General features: G+C 45.6%; 1 protein-coding gene across 8 annotated transcripts in view; it reads right to left on the reverse strand.

Annotated features, from left to right (window-relative positions):
• The window catches only part of TBXAS1 (thromboxane A synthase 1), a 190,326-nt gene that overhangs the window by 54,335 nt on the left and 115,329 nt on the right, over positions 1–20,662 (reverse strand). For 7 of the 8 annotated variants that reach the window (XR_004432958.1, XR_004432957.1, XM_033193245.1 and 4 more), the window contains exons 6-9: positions 14,623–14,711; positions 12,452–12,600; positions 10,319–10,449; positions 5,880–6,194 (exon numbers count right to left, since the gene is read on the reverse strand). Coding sequence is in view for 6 of the 8 variants with exons in the window: in XM_033193245.1 (XP_033049136.1) it covers positions 5,880–6,194; positions 10,319–10,449; positions 12,452–12,600; positions 14,623–14,711 (684 nt within the window). In the remaining 2 variants the exon portion in view is untranslated. Of the gene's footprint in view, positions 1–5,879; positions 6,195–10,318; positions 10,450–12,451; positions 12,601–14,622; positions 14,712–15,395; positions 15,534–20,662 lie in introns of all 8 variants that reach the window. The other variant, XM_033193251.1, reaches the window with a different exon arrangement.

Here is a 20,662-nt window from a genome sequence, read left to right on the forward strand (position 1 = left end):
GTTCCAGGCACTGCCGGACTTATACCTTCTAATTTGGCAAACTGGATTTTAAAAGTTCAGAGGGAAAGTGAGCATGATCACGTAACAGGAAATTGAGAAGTGAGAGCTTCTAATCTAGGGGCCACGGATTCTATGTACATGGGTGGGCAAACACACTGTTTCCTGGCTACCCAGAAGCCATTTACCCCACTTTTAGCAAGAGCGATTTGGGGACCCACCTCTCCTCCACTCTAGAGCTCAGTGGTTCAGGTAAGGCCTCACCTAGACACCAACTCCAGGGATGGGGCACATGACCCAGGTCTAAGCCAATCAGGGGATCATATTCCCTTGGGGTCCAGGGATTGGTTGAGGGGTGGGTGCATGACCCTCTCGAGGTCACTGAGATGCCGGGAGGCTTTTGCTGAGACTTCCAGGAAAGAGACTCTTGCTTCTTCCTGTTGAATTTGAACCTGCTCTCTCCTACCCCCATCCTCAGCCTATAAAGACATTAGAGGGATTCAAAGAAAACTTAGAGCAAGGAGTCATTGGCCTAGGGAAGAGGGTCCTCCCCACTCCCAAGCCAAGGAAGGGGCTCTTCAGCAGAGCCACTCATAGAGGTGGGGCATTCTCCTTGGCCATCTGCTCATGCAGCAGAATTGCTGATGTGCCCTCTTTACCTCTTAGAGCAAAGGATAAGTACTTGGAGAGACATGGCAGGGTGGAGGGAGGAAGAGAAGGGCAGAAGGTGGCCACTGTGGGTGTGGCCCAGTTGTGTGTTTCCCATGAGCTGAGTGGACACTGGGGAAGGCATGGAAGCTGGAGCCATCCAGCTGGTAACCTGCCCAAGATTCCCCACCAAGCAGCCTTGGGGCAGGAGCTGGTGGTAGGAGCTGGAGCCTGTCTTCCTGGCAGGGAATTATGCAGTGAGGACGTCAGACCTAGGAGCCCTCTGAATACGTCTTCCATCTACCCCACATTAGAAGTCCCCTGGGGAAGGCACTGAGGGCAGCCCCAGGTAGACAGGATTTGGGGATCCATTCACAGGCCCCACTCCTGTAGGAGAAAGGGAACCAGCAGGGGTGGGGGAGGAGTAGAAGGAAGGGGAAAAAACAGACCACTCCTCCCCAGGGCGGTGTCCTCAGGCCACAGGTCAGCCGGAGCTAAGAGAACAGAAGAGCACTGGTTGGATTTGAGACTGAAGTTTTCATCTGGGCCAGACTGGCCTGGACTTTTTAATGCCCCCCAAAATGACCAGAAATCATTGAGATCTGTCCAAGGTATCATCATGGACAGGGAAAGGAGATTCATCAGAGCACATTTAAATGAAAAAAATGAAAAAAAAAACAAAACAAAACAAAAAGAACACCAAATGGTTTTAAGTTGGTACCTCACTGAATTCAGACTGTTCAGAATACTGGTCACACAGCTGTCTTGAGACCCCTAGGGGAGATCTGCCTGAGAAGGGAGTATGCCTAGAGAAATTGGAGCTGAGAGATGGGGAGAGAGAACAACCTGGACAGGGCTTGAGCCCCTGAATCAAGCCATACCTGAAGGCAGCTCTGCCCTCTGGAGTTTTCAGTTATAGGGGTCAATAAGCTCCCTGAGACAATCCGGGCTGAGTTTTTTATCACTGTCCACAGAAGAGTCTGAACTGATGCCATGCACATATCTGCTCTTTCTTGGAGGAAGGGATGTAGCTCTCATCAGATTCCCATGGTGCATTGCTATGAAAGAAATTGCTTGGGGAGAAGAAACTCTAGAGCTCAAATTAAGCAATCTCATTGACAAATACAAGGGAAGGCCATCTAATGAGGCATGGGGATGCTCTACAGGGATGTCACAGAAGAGCTAGACCAGAACACCCTCGTGCGTAGGGCTGGAGCCCCAGAGTCTGGCATTAACTGGCACTCAAGAAATATTTGTTGAATGGAAACCAGCAGGAAAATTATAACAAGTCATACTTTACATGCAAATTTTCAGGAATATTTTCAGGAAAATATCTAATGTGTGAACATCTAATCTGCATTTCCATGTCCTGACAGATGGCCTATATTAACAGAGCTCTGATTATAGTAAAAAAAAAAAAAAAAAAATTAAAAAAATAAAAGAAGGAAAGAAAGAAAAGAAGAAAAGAAAACCTACCAATATTCATTGAGTGGGTGCCATGTGCAAGGCTATGCAAAGCAACATTATTGTGACTACCAAATGTATGTTTTGAAAAAGACAGCTGTAGATATTCCCATTTTTCAGAGACTCCCCTCCAACAACCAGCTATTACATACAGGAAGAAAATCACATTGGGGCTTGCATGGCTTAGGAGGGCTTTGAACCCTGCTTTTTTTCTTGGAAGAGGGATCTGACCCCTTGAGAATCTAAGGCTGTCTTCTCAAAGTGGAACCAGGGACCACCTGTATCAGAATCACTGGAAACATTTACTTAAAACGTGGGTTCCTCAGGAGGCGGAGGTTGCTGTGAGCCAGGATTGCACCACTGCACTCCAGCCTGGACAAGAGAGCAAGACTCCATCTCAAAAAAATAAAAATAAAATGCGGGTTCCTGGGCCCCAGCCCAGACTTATGGAATTAGAACCCCCGAGGTCAGGACCCTGGAACGTCCATTCTAAGCAGTCTTCCCTTATGGTTTTATGCACACTAAACTCAAAAATTTGACCTGCTGTAATCTGTGTATTTGACCAAGGGGTCTCAGTGCCTTGCAACATTCTGTACAACCCCATAATAACATGTGGTTCTTTTTTTTTTTTTTTTTTGAGACGGAGTTTCTTTCTTATTGCCCAGGCTGGAGTGCAGTGGCACAATCTTCACTCACTGCAACCTCTGCCTCCTTGGTTCACATGATTCTCCTGCCTCAGCCTCCTGAGTAGCTGGGATTACAGGCATGTGCCACCACACCCAGCTAATTTTGTATTTTTAGTAGAGATGGGGTTTTACTATGTTGGTCAGGCTGGTCTCGAATTCCTGACCTCAGGTGATCCACCCACCTTGGCCTCCCAAAGTGCTGGGATTATAGCCTTGAGCCACTGCGCCTGGCCTAACATGTGGTCCTCTGGGAGGAGAAGCCCTGCTCCTAGGCTGGGGGCATTGAAGGGGGCCAGGGTGTGGTGAGACAACACCCTCCTTGAGGTCATGGCCAGTGAAGGCCATGCCAGAGGTAAAGGGCACATGCGTGAGGGCTTTTGAATGGAAACACTTGCTGTGTCCTCCTGGCAGATTGACATAACTGGATGTGACTATGGTTATAGCTGGTGGGACCGACTCCTGTGGTCCCGTGGCTCTCTAAATGACACCACACATTCTAGACCTGATTATCTGCTGCCTTCTACTGCCCTGCAGGCCTGTGTTTGGAAGGAAGATATTATTTCGTAGACATAACATTGCTTCTCAATTGGTGATTGAATTCCTGCAAGATGAGCATCTGACTTCTGTCTCTTAGAGCTTCTGCCCCCTCTCTTAGCCTCTGCCCTGTCTACTACACTGCTGGACACTCATTAGATGCTTCAAAGCCCTTAATTTGAAGTGTTTTCTGGTTTACTGAGACCAGAGTGCTGGGCTTCCCTCCAGTGCCTTCCTGGGACAGCATGCTAAGCTTCCTTTGAGAAGTCACCTTCCTGAGTTCTCAGTCATGAGACTTGAGCATGATTGACCTAGGGCTGGAGTCTGACTGGTGTAAGCCTATCAGGGACCCCATTCCCCTTGCTGCAAAGGAGTTGGTTCAAGAATGGGCAGCGGGGCGGGTGCGGTGGCTCATGCCTGTAATCCCAGCACTTTGGGAGGCCGAGGCAGGCAGATCACCTGAGGTCAGGAGTTCGAGACCAGCCTGACTAACATGGTGAAACCCTGTCTCTACTAAAAATACAAAATTAACCAGTTGCGGTGGTGCATATCTGTAATGCCAGCTACTCGGGAGGCTGAGGCAGAATTGCTTGAACCCGGGAGGTGGGGGTTACAGTGAGCCCGGATTGTGCCATTGCCCTCCAGCCTCGGCAATAAGAGTGAAACTTCATCTCAAGAAAAAAAAAAAAAAAAAAAAGTGCAGCGACCTAAGCATTCTCATCAGGATGACTCTGTCTGGGAATTTTAAGCCACAGACCTCCTCTTCTCCATTGGTTACAAGCAAGGAAGTGTGTAGTCCCAGACACTCTTGACAGGCTTCTTGGGGCTTTGAGAGGACAGCATGACGGAGTATGGGGCCAATATAAGAGAGCACAGCCAAGAACTGGGGAGAGAGAAACGGACCTGTGCACCAGTTTGAGACCTAGACAGAGATTTGCCTGGAGCCATATCTATTCCTGAGCTGCTCAATTAAATGTACTCAGAAATACACATTTATGAGTCTTTTTGTTTGTTTTTACTTTTGCTTTTGTTTTGCTTAAATCAGTTGGGTTGGGGTTCTGTTACCTGCAACTAAATGCATCCTAATAGATTGCCTCCCTTTGAGCTCCTTTTACTTCTTTTGCACTAATGTCCCTCAGTCACCGTTGGTCCCTCCCTCTCCCCTTTCCTCAATTTAAGAACAAATACACAAACCACTGCACATAAAACAGAATAAGATGGGTTACAGGGTTATTTGAATTCATGGCTTGTTGAGATTCCATGCCCAAAGTATATTGATTAATGGATCAATGTCAATCTGGAGGGAAGTCCTGTCCTGTTCAACATTTTAATCAATGACTTGGATGAAATAGGAGACATGCTTAGTAAGTCTCAGATGACACGAGGCTGGAGGAATTGCTAATACAACAGATGGCAGAATCAAGATTCAAAATTATTTTGACTGACTTGAACAGTAATAAGGATAAATATAAACTCTTACGTCTAGGCTCAATAAATCAATTGTGTACGCAGGGTTTGGAAAGGCCCAGCCTGGCAGTTGTCATAACTACTTAGAACTTGAAGTTGACCATAAGCTCATGTTGAGCCTAAAGTTAAGACAATTAATTAGTAACACAGTGAATGCAGTTTTCAAATATTAAAAAACTGCTGTGAAGAAGAGACACTGACTTTGCCTTTACTTCCCCAGTAGAAGAAAAAAGTAGAATTTCCTGGGAAGTGGTTTTCAGTTCATTGTATGAAACATTTTTTAATGGTTCCAGTAACAGAACAGACCACCTTCCAAAACTATGAATGTAATAGCAATTATATCAGAATGTAATAGCAATCATATCAGAATGTAATAGAAAGGATTCCATTGTGGTGGTCTTCCTTTTAAAGCACAGATTTAAAAAATGAATCTCTTTAACAACTCACAAGCCAAAGTTATACACACACAAGCATCCAGAGGAAAAAATGAGGTGATAAAGTAGTCTTGCTCAGCGCCCTCATTATATCTGCTACAAGAGATCAAGAGGGGCCTCATCTAGAAGAAATGCCCAGAATCTGGCCTGGGCGCTGATGGGCCCCATCTTCCCTTATTCCATTTGTGAGCCTCCTCCTCAGCTTCCAGTCTTCAGTCCAGCTTCAGCTTGCCTTTTGTCCACTCCTGCCTTCCAGCTTAGCTCTCTTTTCTGGCTCACACCTGCCTCCCTCTGTTTGGCAGCTCCAAGTCAGATATTGGGAAGCCATAACTCCTTCCCGAACCCTGCCCTTTGGGCCTGACTCCTTCCTGAGCTTCCACAGCTTCCTCCAGCCAGGCCTGGCTTCACGGACTACCCCAGACAGCGAAGGTGCACACACACTTTGTCTTTTTGTTGTGACTGTTGTTCTCAACATTCCATTTCACTTGCTAACCCGGAGAGCGGGAGAAGCCGAACAATGACCCTATTTCATCTTATCGGCTTAGAATGTGATATTAGCAAGTTATTAAAAGTAAGTTTCACTTCCACAAACACAAAATCAATTGTCCTATGGATATCCCATGGGTAACTGGACCCAACGTGTACTCACGTGTTTCTCCTTAAAAAGGTCCACCTCTCTCAGAAGCTTCTCTTGGCAGGCAGGGTTGGTGGCCAGTAGGTAGGTGGCAAAAGAAAGTGTGTTGGTGACGATTTCATAGCCAGCGATGAGGAAGATGAAGGCCTGGCCCACAATCTCATCCACAGTCAAAGGCCTGGCCATGGGCCTGGGCCGGTGTTGCCGGGAAGGGTTCGGCTCGCACCCGGTAGAGGAGAAGACGTCTCTGACGATGTCGAAGTCTTGCACGCCCACGGGACTTGCAGAATGTCGGGCATCCAGGACCATTTGGAGGAAGTCCCTGCGCCTCTAAGGGACGAAGGGAAGAAAATGCACATTTTGACCTTACAGTCATGCAAAGTGAGGCTTCTTGGAGAACAAAGGAGGAAGATACATGGGCATGGGCGTAGCTTTTGAAGAGCTCAGTAGGAACAAGGTTCCTCATTGCTGGGTTATCTGGGACGGTGAGAACCTGGAAGCCACCTGAATGTCCCTTAGTATAGCACTGGTCAGGCAGGTTCTGGGGCACTGAAGAGCAGCCTGGGCTGCTGCCCTGAGCAAGGCAGAGGCCATTCTATCTGGGCTAATTTGAAAGTCATTGAACCACTTTGATAAGTAAAACAAAGCAGATCATAGAACAGTATGCACAGTGGCTCTCGTTTCTGCAAGAACAGCAAATGTACTAAATGTATCATCACCTATAGCTGTCTATGCATAGAGAATTTTAGCAATGTCCCCACCCAACAGTTCATAACGAGCTGGAGGAGGTGGGAAAACCAGGAGGGGGGCTTTTATTTTTTACTTTATGCATTTTTGTACTGTTGGTTGGTGGTTGGTTTTCCAACAATAAAACAATGAAAACATCACATAGATTTAAAACCAAGCTTGTGCTGTACTGCTCACTTATGTGCAGCTTAGAACTTAGATGGGCAGCCACCAGTTTTACTCACACAGTAGAAAGTTAACAGAAGTGGGGGCAAGGGGCGGGGACTAGTTTGGCGGTGCCTGTCTTCAAGGTCTCCAGGCTTTGCCTTCTTCATCCCCTAGCCTTCATATCAGATCTTCACATTGGTTCCCTCTTTTTCTCAGTTATCCCCTACCCCCATTTAAGTAGTTAGAACTTTCTTTCCATTTTCCCTACCTTCTTTATCAGTCATTTGCATATTCTTCATGTTTTCACTATTACTCATTGTAACAATAGGAGTGTTTCTATATTGCCTCTGTGTTAACAGAGCCTATTCCTAGAACATCCCTTCTTTGAAATTCTCTTTAATGTCATGAAGGACAGCCAACACAGTTCCGTTTTCTAAAGTTTGTGGGACTAAAATGGCAAAAGGAGAGCATCAGAATCACCAACAGAAAAATATTAGAATTTCATTCAAAGTACTGTGCTGGTTGCAGCATTTTCTCAATTCATTGGCCTCTGAATTTCGATTGCATTAATAATCTATGCCACACACATGAGTGTCTGATTCCATCTTTTTTTTTTTTTTTTTTTTTGAGTCTTGCTCTGTCGCCCAGGCTGGAGTGCAATGATATGATCTTGGCTCACTGCAACCTCTGCCTCTCAGGTTCAAGTGACCTTCCTGCCTCAGCCTCCCGAATAGCAGGGATTACAGGTGTGCACCACCACCCCCGGCTAATTTTTGTATTTTTAGTAGAGGCGGGGTTTCACCATGTTGGTCAGGCTGGTCTCGAACTCCTGACCTCGGGTGATCTTGGCCTTAGCCTCATGATGATTCCATCTTTTAAGATTGTTGTTGTTTCATATGTGTTTGCTTTTTCTCCTCCGTAAGATTATAAGCAATTCCAGGGCAGGTCCCCACCCTCAACCCCTGACACTGTGCCTAGTTTTGTGCTGAGCACATGTTAGATGTGCAGTCCATGACTCAACAGATAAAAACGTAATGCAGTACATGCATTTGGAGGATGGGTGTGTTGAGTTTGATGACAAGTGCATGCTCTTTAGAGCAGGGATCTTGGATGCTGACACTTTTACAGCTCTACTGTGCCCCAGCCTTGTGACTTTGGAAGGTGCCTACTGGGATCCTAGCAGTGTTCAAGGTTAAGACTACAGGCACCACAGACCTTGAGTCTAAGGAAGCAAGGTCTCAGCTTCCCATCAGCTTGCTGGGTTGTAGTAGCTAAGAAAATGGTGAAGGGTCAGGGGTAGTTGGTGGCTTCATTCCACCCTGGCCCTGCTCGTTCTGATTTTCAAACAGCTTCCTCAAGCGCTGGCTTTCTCCAGCTTGCTTTCTGCTGCTTGGTCAATGTCTGGGTGCTGGTATGTTCCCACTACTGGCCCTGCTTCTATGGAGCAGAGCTAGGGCAGGGTCAGGTAAGATGGCACGCAGGGGAAGTGAGCATCCTCTGCTCCCTTAGCTCTGGGATACCAGCACAGGACCCCAGAGACCCCCAGACCTCTTAGTCAGTCCCTCTGAAACTCCTCGGGGTGTGATACCGTTGTGGTCCCTGAGGCTTGGCTGTGGCTTTGCTGAGGTGGTGTAGGAGGAATGATGGGAGGGAGGGCACAGCCACCTCTGCATTGGGTATTTTTCCATGGGCAAAACTGCAGCCAGCATCCTTTTCTCTTATCCCAGCCCAGACAGGCTGCTAAAGGGCTGTCAGAGTCTTGCAGAAATCTGTCTTAACCTCCAGCTACAGAGGCCAGAGGAAAGGCCACTCTCCAGGGCCCGTGTGCTGGAGAGGAGCATTAGTATAGATGAGTTTCTTTTCTTCACACTGCATCAGGGAGGCTATCTGAACGCTGCCCACTCAGGACTGAAACGGTGCTGGTTTACGGTCCTATCCAAGGAAAATACGCACCCTGATAGATGTAGGTGTCTAATCCACCCATCGGCTAGAGCTTAGAAAAATATTTACCTTTTAACATCTGTGCCGCATTTTCACTGCGCAAACACACATCTGCTTGATGGAATGTATACAGACTTTAGATGGTTTTAAAGCAAGTTTTCTTAGTAACCGTATAGCTCTGTCTTGACATGGCTGTCCTGGATTTGTGGCTGGGAGGCTTTTCTCAGATCAGCTCATTGTTTGAAACAAATGGCACTAGAGTTTATAAAAGGAAAAGCTCTAGGCAATCCCAGTAATTGGATCTTTAATAACCTCTCACCTCTTAGTAAGTCATTCAGTGCAACAGTTTTAAATTTTTTAGCCTGATTCCACAGCCAGGCTAGGGATACGTGTGTCTGTGTGTATGTGTGTGTGTGTGTGTGTGTGTGTGTGTGTGTGTGAACACTCTCAAAAGGTGGCCCTTCGTAGCGATGTTGAAGGTTGAAAATGGTTATTTGTTCATCCCTCCTCCCCCAGCTTCATCCTCACTCTGCGGAGACGCATGAACCTGGATCAGAATGTTCTGTCCTTTTAGGCCTCAGAGCCGGGCCAGGGATGCCAGTTCAGCTGCTTCTTCCCACACCTCCAAGGACATGCGAGTTGAGTTCACAGTGGTGCGGGCCGAGGGGGCTGCAAGCTTGCCTATACCTTCCCATGCCTTCTGGATCTAGACACTTTTGCTGCACAGTTCTCAGGGTGTGAGGCTGCACAGGACACGGTTGCTGCCCAAGGCTGCCCAGTGTATCAAGCCACTAATTGACCTGTGATTTCATTCCAGGCCAATGCCTTCACAGTTGGATGTCGCCAATTCCTCTGAGCCATCCAGTCTTTGAGACAACCCTTTTAAAGTTGCATCTTGCACGAGTCAGCTAAGGAAAAGCCATTTCAGCCCTGTTTTTCCTTTTTAGTAACTTTCTTTAATGCGACAAGGGCTTTAAAGCCCAGATTTACACATGCATACGCATATCCAGTATTGAAATGCCTTTCTTCCCACTGAAAACTCCTCTTTCTATTTTAACCAAGTTCAATCAACAAATATTTACTTGATTCCTACTATGTGCCATGCATAGTGTAAATCTGCAAGGAGGAAAGAAAATGCTAGGTCTCACATGAATCGTGTGGGGTTGACTGACAGTTGCCGAACTCTCTAATAAGCATGCTGTTCATGCTGGAACATGAAAACCCGTCTTGCTGGGTTTTCAATATAAAGAATGTGCTCATGAAAATTGCATGTGGGCACATTTACCCAGAAAATTCTTCTGGGCTGCTCTAACCTGTGCTTAGGGTGATGCTTGCACTAGAGAGACAGTTTTAGGGGCGGCTTTAATTCTACCCGTCCGTGTCAAAGGACGTACACATTGCTCTAGGCTCCTCTCTGCCGTCCCACCCTCCCTTTCTTGTCTGACCTTCCTCAGCCTTCCTCTGTTCTCTCCACTGTCCCTGGAAGTTGTAAGTGGTAGATTGCTGAAGGACAGCACGGTGTGATGTGCGGGGCTGAGAGGGAAGGGAAAGAACAGAGACAGTGATGCCAAAGTCAGCTCCATTCCATTTCAAGGCTGTGTCCTATTAAAATACGTTACCTCTTCGGCAGCTTGCTGGTCCCGCAAGGCAATCACATTCCTAATGAGTTTGTTAAAAAAGCCATTCAGTTCATCTCGGTTCTTATTGGGCAAAATCCGGGCCAGTGGGACCATTATGGATGGAAATGATACTTGAAAGAGAAAAACAAAAGTGGCATTGAAAAGGGGGTGATAATAAACCAGGGCCATTAGACGCCTGTTCCTGGGAAGAGAAAGCGGGCCTGGAATTGGAGCCGTTTTAGAGTCCTGCCTCCCCGCCACACTGCTGCTTCTGAGAGCAGGGTGATGTCTCACTCCCTCTCGGTACTCCTCACCATTCCTGGCACATAGTAAGCACTCAATAAACATCTGTGCAATTAATCAAGTCTGCACTTCCATCTGGCCCTCAAGAGGTCAAGCTCACCCTTACAAATTAATGTTTCAGGTCCCGGGGATGGAGCTTAAGGTCTTCGTACTTCATCAAGAGAGAAAGGATTACAGGCTGTTTCAAGCCTTAGCAAGTGGTAGAAGCTGGTTTACTTTTTACAAACTTTCTGGTCATTTGAATTTTTTTCTTGTGGATAATTGTCCTCAGAACGACCTCCTGAACTGTTCCCAAGAGCTGCCACTGCAGCTGCTGACAAGGATACTGGCTGTTGCTGCGGTGGGTCCCTCCCTTGCCGGCCCCTGGGTGCAGCGTGGACCCCCTTGCTGCCATGTGCTGGGGACTGGGCTGCCAGGGTCAGGGACGCTTCATCTCCCCTGGAGAGGGGAACTGGCTGGGTTCAGCTTCTCAGTTTCCATGGTGGATTCACCCTGCACCGGGTTCTATGGGAGCTGGGCTGGGGAGAACATCTCCAGACACACATGCTCTCAGAATGCACGGGCCTGTTTTCAAGAGCCAGAGTCCAAACCAATGCGACACAGCAGCAGGAGGGCCCTGCAGAGGCAGAGAGGAGGAATAGAAAGGAATAGGAGGGCCTGGGCCATGGTTGAGGGACAAGGGGCAGATGCAGCCTGGGCTGCCTCCAGGAGCGGTGGAAAGGGTGAAGGAAGAGACTGCTGGACACTCAGAGTGACTCTGCCCACGATTTCAGGGTGGAGCCAGTGGGATGACAGGGGCTCCAGTGCACATTGGTTCAGAAATGGGAATGAAACTGGTTAAGAAATGAATGGAATTTACCAGCCCAGCAGAATGGTTAGAAATCATGGCAATAATCAATACCAATCATAACACGTCAATGCTCCTATAAAGGCAAGAAGATGTTAGAATTGGCCAGAGGGCAAAAATCTCACTTCTACAATAAAAATAAAATAAGGCCCAGTGCGATGGCTCACACTTGTAATCCCAGCACTTTGGGAGGCCAAGGTGGACGGATCACATGAGGTCGGGAGTTTGAGACCAGCCTGACCAACATGGAGAAACCTCGTCTCTACTAAAAATATAAAATTAGCTAGTAGTGATGCTGCATGCCTGTAATCCTAGCTACTCAGGAGGCTGAGGCAGGAGAATTGCTTGAACCCAGGAGGCGGAGGTTGCAGTGAGCCAAGATCGTGCCACTGCACTCCAGCCTGGATAACAAGAGCGAAACTCCATCTAAAAAAAAAAAAAAGTAAAAAATAAAATAAAATAAATAGACCAGTCCCCGTGCATTGGGTAACCTACTCCTCATCTACCATGCAGGATTTCTGTGTGTTGGACTTCAAGTGGAGAAGTCTTGTGAAGAGGATTTTGCTGGAGGAAAGAAAGATGCCCTAGGAAATGAAAGGCTTTGGGTTCCAGTCTCAGCTCGGCCTTTCTAGGCCTGTTTCTCACCTGAGAAATAGGGACAAGAAGATTTTTCTCATAGGGTGATTACTAGGACTAAGTGAGGCAACGCACACCCAGTGCCTAACACGGTGCGTCCCCACTGTTCTCACCATGGCGGTGGAGCACTTACCACCAATGCCAGGGCTATGGCATTGGGAATAAGTGGCTCTGGGCGGGTGGCAAGAGGATCCCAGTGGCTCCATAAGACAAAGCCTCTGCAGGGGAACACCCCTAGTGCCCTTTCCCAGTGGCAAGGACAGAGCCCCAAAAGCCGCCCCAGCTGTCATAGGGTCTGCCCAACTTGCTGGAGTCATCGCAGCGTCCCGGGCTGCAGCTGCACTTACAGAGTAAAACCAGGATAGGTCTGGGGATGCAGAATTCGAAGAAACGCTTGCAGTGTTTCACAAAGGGATCCTCAGGGGCCTGCTGGGAGTCCACCGGGGTGCCGAAGGCGACGCTGGCAACCACATCTGTGGTGTAATTGCAGTAGCACCTACGGGAGATGGGAACACAGGGATTTGAAAGGACTCTGGCAGGGGCTACCCGCAATGCCCCACTCCAGAGGAGGAGGGCCTGAATTGCCTACACCGGCTCGCCCAGCCCTGCAGATGTGCCCGGAAGGAAGAGGAGCTGCTGCAGATCTGTGGTGAGGTGGAGGGAGAGGGGCTCCTGCATGGGGCACTCTGAGCAGTGACAGCAGAGCGCAGGAGGAGACAGGAAGACCTGGCAGCCAGCTCATCTAAACAAAGACCTGGGAGGGGAGGAGGGCACCGCCTCTTCCACCTTCGAGCTTCAGGCAGCCGCAGTCAACCAGAACACAGCCAAGTACTAAGAAGGACACTTCACATTTTCCTCCCTAGGAAGGAGAGCAGACAGGTGACCGAACGCCTATATGCTGTACTCAAAGCTCTGCACAGCCCAGCTCAGGCCAGAATCTAATGATTAATTGATAGACACCAAATTGTCATTGATGAATTAACAACCTAATTATCTAGCTTTATTAACTTTGTCTCCCTCTTCCTCGTAATGATTTTACAGTTTTCTTAATAGCAACAAACAAAAAGCAAGGGCTCTTAGCACTCACATAAATACAAGGCAAACTTTAAGGCAGGCTTCATGAACATCTGTATATTATTACATAAAACATACATCGCACTTTAGAAACAAATGGAAAGAAAAGTGTCTGGCAGGAGCTCCAGAAAATTTAACCTCGTAGGCTATGGGAAAGCTGCCCCCTCAAAAGGCCATTTTAAACGCGAATGATTCCTTTTGGTTATCTTATAGGAGTAGTCAGATTAAGTTCTCCAAAAAGCTAAAAACTGGGTTATTAATATCTTTTTACAATTAAAAGGCGAATTTTTGTTCTCAGTGTAGGCACACACTTAACTCCTCTTGTACATAAGTTCTATAACCACTAACTTATCATTAAGGAATACATGACATTTCCAAATGACTTTTAAAATTTGCACTGTTTTTATTGAAAACATTTCTACAATTGATTATACGTTTCCCTGCTAGAGTGAAAACAAGAATGCTACTGCTGAATGTGATTTCATCTGATCTTGATGGGTGAAGATTTAAGGGTCTTAAGGGTTATTTACTTTGCTTTTATAGCTGATGAGGCCACCTTATCTTTAGCCAACTCATGCATCCTATAATAATCAGAGAGAATGTGGATGAAAAGACTGTGTAAACTGGTGCAATACCAGTGTTGGTGATGATTATGTTATTATTTGATTAGCAATGATAATAATGAGTCAATTTCTGGATGATTCACCATCCCACTTTATTCTTTATCTGCTGTAAGCCATGATTTGGCATAAAATGACTAAAGCAAAGGTGGCCAAATCTTTTGGCTTGCCTGGGCCACATTGGAAGAAGGAGAATTGCCTTGGGCCACACATAAAATACCGTAACACTAACGATAGCTGATGAGAAAAAAAAAACTGCAAAAAAATCTCACAATGTTTTAAGAAAGTTTATAAATTTGTGTTGGGACACATTCAGTGCCATCCTGGGCTGCTTGTGGTCCGCGGGCTGTGGGTTGGACAAACTTAGACTAAAAGTGTTTTTTTGAAATAAAAATCTTTTAGTTACAAAATGATGAAAAGCCAGATAATCAGTTATTTAAATTTGGTGTCCACCACTAAGTCATGGCTTCTGGGCTGAGGTGCATCACAGTTTTTCTTGAAGTGAAAATGTTTGAACTTTCCCCCACCCCCGCGTCCCTGTCCTTTGGCACAGGCCTGTCCTGCCTGTTCCTGGGTCTGTGGAGGTCAGAGGGTGGATCCATCCACAGGTTCAACAGGACGCACGTCCCCTGGCTCTGCTCACATTTCTTTCCCATGTTAAATGAGTTTCTTTTCTTTTTATTAATCAGTCCATCCATGCTTTTAAGAGCTTCTAGCGTTTCCACAGTTTGCTAGTCCCAAGGTAATTGTCCAGCAATTATGGACAGTTACAAGAAGCAGTGATTCAAAAACTCTATTTCTCATCTGTAATGCAGCAGCCTTACCTCTGGATGTCAAATGCGTCCCCAGATTCCGCATAGCGTTTTAAATGAGCCAGGAGAAGGTCGCAGGCTTGGCTGATGAGGGGAATCATCTGATAATGGATAACAAAGGTGTAATTAGGGCACCATGCAGGGAGTACACCTAAATTGGCTGCAGATGAAGAGGTTATATGTGGTGCTTTCTGGGAAAATGAACACTGTTTGGAAGATATTTTTCACACAACTAAGATTCAAGAGGAAGATCCTAAAATTTGCAAATATTCATGAAATACAATAGCTCTAAATGTCTATTTTAGCTTAAGCATTTTTTATCTTTGGAAGCAAAAAAGAAGAACAGATTTACAGTGAATACGGTGAAATAATTTTGAGAACGATCATTACGTGCTTAGACAAAACTGAGAATCAGTGCTCAGTTTCATGACATTGGGTTCGCATTAACGAGCAAAGAAAGCCTAATCCATATGCACTATCTCTGGAATTACCCGAGTCTACGCTTGTGTGTTCCAATTGTGTTTTAGATCTTTCACTAGAATACTGAATCTTAGCATCCAAAGGAATCTAAGGTCATCCATTTCAACGTCTTATTTAACACAGAAATTATTTATAGCGCATTCCTGATGGACGGTTATTCATTTGTGCTTAAGCCACTAAGCTTTCAAATACTGGGAAAACCTTGACTTCAAGATGCCTCCTATGCCCACACAGGGCAATTGTTAGGTTTCTTTTTTTTTTTTTTAATAGGAAAATGCTTTTATGCTAGAAAATTCCTAACCTACACAGAAAGGTGGAATGACATAATGAAGATTCACATAGATACCACTCAGCTTCAACAAACAGGTGGGTGGAGTTCTTTGTGGAGCCTGCTGGCCACCCATGTGACCTTTTATTCTCTCTTGCATGATTAAAAGGCCAAGCTGAAAATACCAAGCAGCATCGTTTTATTCAGTGCCCATTGTAGAACAGCATCACAGCTAAAGCAACGTGCTCTAATACAGCGTTCTGAGCATTTCTCACGAAAGACATAAAATGTGATCTATGTTTAGATTTGATCATTTTGACACTAGAATATTAAGTTCTCAAGGTCAGGGAGATTTTAGTCTGTTTCTTCATTTTTATAATCCTAGCACCTAGAACAGCGCCTGGCACATAGTAATTATTTGTTAAGTGAATGAACGAATCATTGAATCATACTGATTATGTAATACCCACTCCTTCGTCTTAAAGTCTTGAGGCACTGGGAAAAGTTATAAAGTTAATCTGCTCGTCAGAAGGTATGTTGTTGTACTGAGGCAAAATCTGACTTCATCTAACAATCGTTTGCTGGTTTCGTTTCTGTTCTCTTCTTCATGACAGTGCTCTCAACGCTCAGACAGCAGATACCTGTCTTATCTGTTCCCCATCTTCTCCTAGACAACTGTTCCCATCCTTTCTTTCTTTTCTTTCTTTCTCTTTCTTTCCCTTCCTTCCTTCTTTCTTTTCTTTCTTTTTTTTTTTCAGACAGACTCTTGCTCTGCTGCCCAGGCTGGAGAGCAGTGGCGTAACCTCGGCTCACTGCAACCTCTGCCTCCTGGGTTCAAACGATTCTCCTGCTTCAGCCTCCCAAGTAACTGGGATTACAGGTGTGTGCCACCATGCCTGGCTAATTGTATTTCTTTTTTTTTTTTTGGTAGAGATGGGATTTCACCATGTTGGTCAGGCCGATCTCGACCTCCTAACCTTGTGATCCGCCCACTTAAGCCTCCCAAAGTGCTGGGATTACAGGCGTGAGCCACTGTGCCTGGCTGCCCCCATCCTTTCAATGGGGGGCTGAACCATATGGCTTGCACACACCTCTCCTACCTTATTGCTCTCATCTTTATCAGGGTCACTCCTAAAGGTGGCCTCATAAGTGGAACACAGTATTTCAAATGTGGACTGGTGTATGGTAAATGAATCACTTCCTGAGATCTGTACCCTACATGTCAATTGCAAAGCCAGGTTTATGTTGACTTTTTAAGAAGACAAACAATGCAGGCAAATATTGAGTTTTAGGTTAATGAAAACCACAAGGTCTTTTTCCATGGATGATAACCATGTACAATTGCTACTTCGATTTTTTAGGGCCCATTCATTAGAAAGGCATTAGTTGTCCTGCCTTGTGTTCTGAGCAGAACGATCTCTTAACTTCTCTGGTATATTCAGATTCTTGGAGACACCTGGTAGAGTGGGACAGCTGGGCGGCTATTGACGGGATGTTGGGAGGACATGCAATTTTATAGGACCCCTCTCCTCTGCAGTTTCCTCCGAGTCAGTCCCACAGGCTCTGGGTGTAAGGAAAGAATTGTGTCACCAGGGGCCCAACTCTTCTGTTGAAGGAGTGGGTCCTGTAGATGGCAGGTGAGGGGGTCCTGTAGGTCAGAGCTGCAATGGCTGCATTAAGGCTGCCACATGGAGGCGGTAACTAAGGCAGAGGCAATGGCCTGGACAGCGCTACAGACGGCTGAACAACAGCTCAAGGAGCAGAACGTTCAGAGCGTAACACACCCAAGTAGAGAGACAGCAGAGCATCAGAGACGCATGAGTCCCCTGTTGCCAAGGCTCATGGAGGGAGAGCCATCTTGGGAAAATGGATTTGCTGTTCATAAAGCCACAAGGCTTGGAGCGCTGGGGTGTTTGAACACTGTTGGGGAACAAAAGATGTGTTCACTCATTAAAATCCCATTACCTGGCCAGGCGTGGTGGCTCATGTCTGTAATCTCAGCGCTTTCGGAGGCCAAGGCAGGCGGATCACTTGAATTCAGGAGTTCGAAACCAGCCTGGCCAACAGAGTGAAACTCCTCTCTACTAAAAATATAAAAATTAGCTGGGTGTGGTGGCAGGTGCCTGTAATCCCAGTTACTCGGAGGATCGCTTGAACCTGGGAGGTAGAGGTTGCAGTGAGCCAAGATTGCATCACTACATTCCAGCCTGGGTGACAGAGAAAGACTCCGTCTCAAAAAAAAAAAAAAAAAAAAAAAAAAAGAAAGAAAGAAAGAAAAGAAAGAAAAGAAAAGAAAAATCCCATCACCTGCAACACTGGCTATTCTTTCTTCATTCTATCTGAAATTTAGTAGGTGTGCCTTCTAAGCCTTTCTTCAGTTGGTCAGTCTGTAGACAGGCCCCGGTGCAGACCCTTGTGGCCCTCCACTGGACAGCTATTATAGGTAGCCACAGAATCATTCATCATCTCTGTTTTTGGCTCTTGGGCTACCTGTGCATGCACCTAAGTAAATACTCAGCCAGGCACCACTTTACGGATGAGTCAGCTGGGGAAGACTTTGTCAAATGATTTGCAGAAACAGAAATGTGATTTACCTCATCTACCTACCTGGAAGTCCACTCAAAAGAGAAAAATAAGTATGACTATCCTGATTTATTCTTAGTATCTCTGTGTTGATGCTTCATGACTACTGCATGCTTTTCTAAATTCTCACAAACCATCGATTTAATAATCCATCAGTACAAAAGGGTGTGTAAATGGGTCACTTAAAATGGCTTCTGGGCTCCAACTTCCAAGAAGTCTCAGTCTACCCTTAATGTTGGAGAAGTCAGTACAGTCTAAGCCACATTTTTATGACTAGCTTTACTGGTTATCTTCCTTCAATTATCTTAATGAGTTTAGTGGTACAAGTGAACTCTAGTTTAATAAAATCCCATAAACCTAAATACCTTTTAGATTTATTTCAGAGGAATAGTAACATGGTAAAAAAAAAAAAAAATATATATATATATATGTACTGTTTGAAAGGAAGTCTTTTTAGATATCAAGCTTGAAGCTTTCTTAACATAACAAAAGAGAGGGAACATAAAATGTGATTTACACACAACTCTTCAGAGGCATGCCCTGTGTATAAAGAGGGGGCCACCCATTCTGAATCCAAACATATTCCTGGACAGTGCGAAAGGGAGCCCAGGCCAGCTGCCCACCATCGGGTCTTCTACGTGCCTTTGACTAGAATCCTTTGTTGCTGCCTGACGTGATTGTAATTTTCTGCTATGCTCTGCCTGCTGTCTGTTGAACTGAATGGATAATGACATTTTTATTTGGGTTAATGTGATATGAGATGGGGCATGTAATATGAAAAATGTTTTAAAAAGCAATGCAGAGAAAATATTATAAGACAGTGGAGCATAATCTGTATGTTGGCCAATAGCCATTATTTCAGGTTTTCTTCCTTGCATTTTACACAGCAGTTACGGAATATTTACTTTTACATGAGTTGCATACAAACAAAAGCTCTCTTTGATGGGCTTGCATAATCTTTATACAATCCACAAACCCTGCAGTTCTTCTCCTAGATTTTTGAACAAGCAGGCAAACGTGGCATGTGCACACACACATGCACAGATGAATACACAATGCTATTATCACTCAGATCTTACTAAAAGACTCATTTGGTTGTTACATTTCATCTTCTTCATGGGATAATGAGTGATTTTTATTTTTTGTTTTATTCCAAAATTTTCACAATGCACATGCATTACCCTTATAATCAGATAAAATATTAATGTTATCAGGTTTTTAAAAAGGGATTTATGAATGTTTTGGTCGCCTCAAAATTCATCCATTGAAGACCCAACTCCCAGTGTAGCTGTATTTGGTGTTAGGGCTTCTAAGGAAGTAATTAAGGTTGAATAAAGTCATAAGGATGGGGCCCTGATCCAATAGGATTGGTGTCCTTATAAGAAGAGACACTAGAGCACTCATGCTTGTTCTCTCTCCCTCTCTCTCTGTCTCTCTCATGCACAAAGAACAGGTCTTGTGAGCACACAGCAAGCTGGCGGCTACCTACAAACCAGAAAGAGAGGCCTCACTGGAAACCAACAATGCTGGCACCCAGCCTCCAAAATTGCAAGAAAATACGTGTCTGGACTGGGCACAGTGGCACACACCTGTAATCCCAGCACTTTGAGAGGCCAAGGCAGGTGGATCACTTGATGTCAGGAGTTCAAGACTAGCCTGGCCAACATGGTGAAACCCTGTCTCTACTAAAAATACAAAAACTAGCCAGATGTGGTGGCACGTGCCAGTGATCCCAGCTACTTGGGAGGCTGAGGCAGGAGAATCACTTGAACTTGGGAGGTGGAGGTTGCAGTGAGCCAAGATCACGCCACTGCACTCCAGCCCGGGTGACAGAGCAAGACTCTATCTCAAAAAAAAAAAAAAAAAAAGTCTGTTGTTTAAGCCACCCACTCAATGGTATTTGGTTATGACAGCCCAAGCTGACTAAGACAGGGGTCACAGTGCAGCGGCCAAGCTAGGGGAGAAAGTTTCCCATTTAGTTCCTCTCACCTCTCACATTGGTTGTCCCTGTAGATGTGATGCCCAGTGTGAGGCCAAGCAGCTCTCTGGTAACCAGTGGTAACCATCCTTTCAGGGGAAATCACCATCCCCATCCTGAGAAGTAAATTCCCCAAGGAAGGAAGGAAAGTTCTGTATAACCTGGAGATTATTATGTAATTAAAGTACTCAGTTTTTAAAAATTTTACTTTGAGTTCTGGGGTACATGTGTAGGACATGCAGGTTTGTTACATAGGTAAATGTGTGCCATGGTGGTTTGCTGCACCTATCAACCCATCACCTGGGTATTAAGCCCCACATGCATTAGCTATTTATCCTGATGCTCTTCCTCCCCCACCCCCCAACAGGCCTCAGTGTGTGTTGTTCTCCTCCCTATGTCCATGTGTTCTCATTGTTCAGCTCCCACTCATAAGTGAGAATATGTGGTGTTCGGTTTTCTGTTCTGTGTTAGTTTGCTGAGGATAATGGCCTCCACCTCCATCCATGTCCCTGCAAAGGACATAATCTAGTCCCTTTATATGGCTGCATAGTATTCCATGCCATATATGTACCACATTTTCTTTATCCAGTCTGTCATTGATGGGCACCAGTTTTTGTTTTTTTTTTAATGGATTTTCTATCAACTGTGTCTGTGAAATTTTGAGTCAAGGTGCAGACAGAGGGCAATAGAGTGAATTCTAAAAGGAGGGAGGGCCTGATGAGTGGGCAAAGAGAGTAATGACC

This window comes from Trachypithecus francoisi, unplaced genomic scaffold, assembly GCF_009764315.1.
Source record: "Trachypithecus francoisi isolate TF-2019V2 unplaced genomic scaffold, Tfra_2.0 Lachesis_group4, whole genome shotgun sequence".
Lineage (NCBI taxonomy): Eukaryota > Metazoa > Chordata > Mammalia > Primates > Cercopithecidae > Trachypithecus > Trachypithecus francoisi.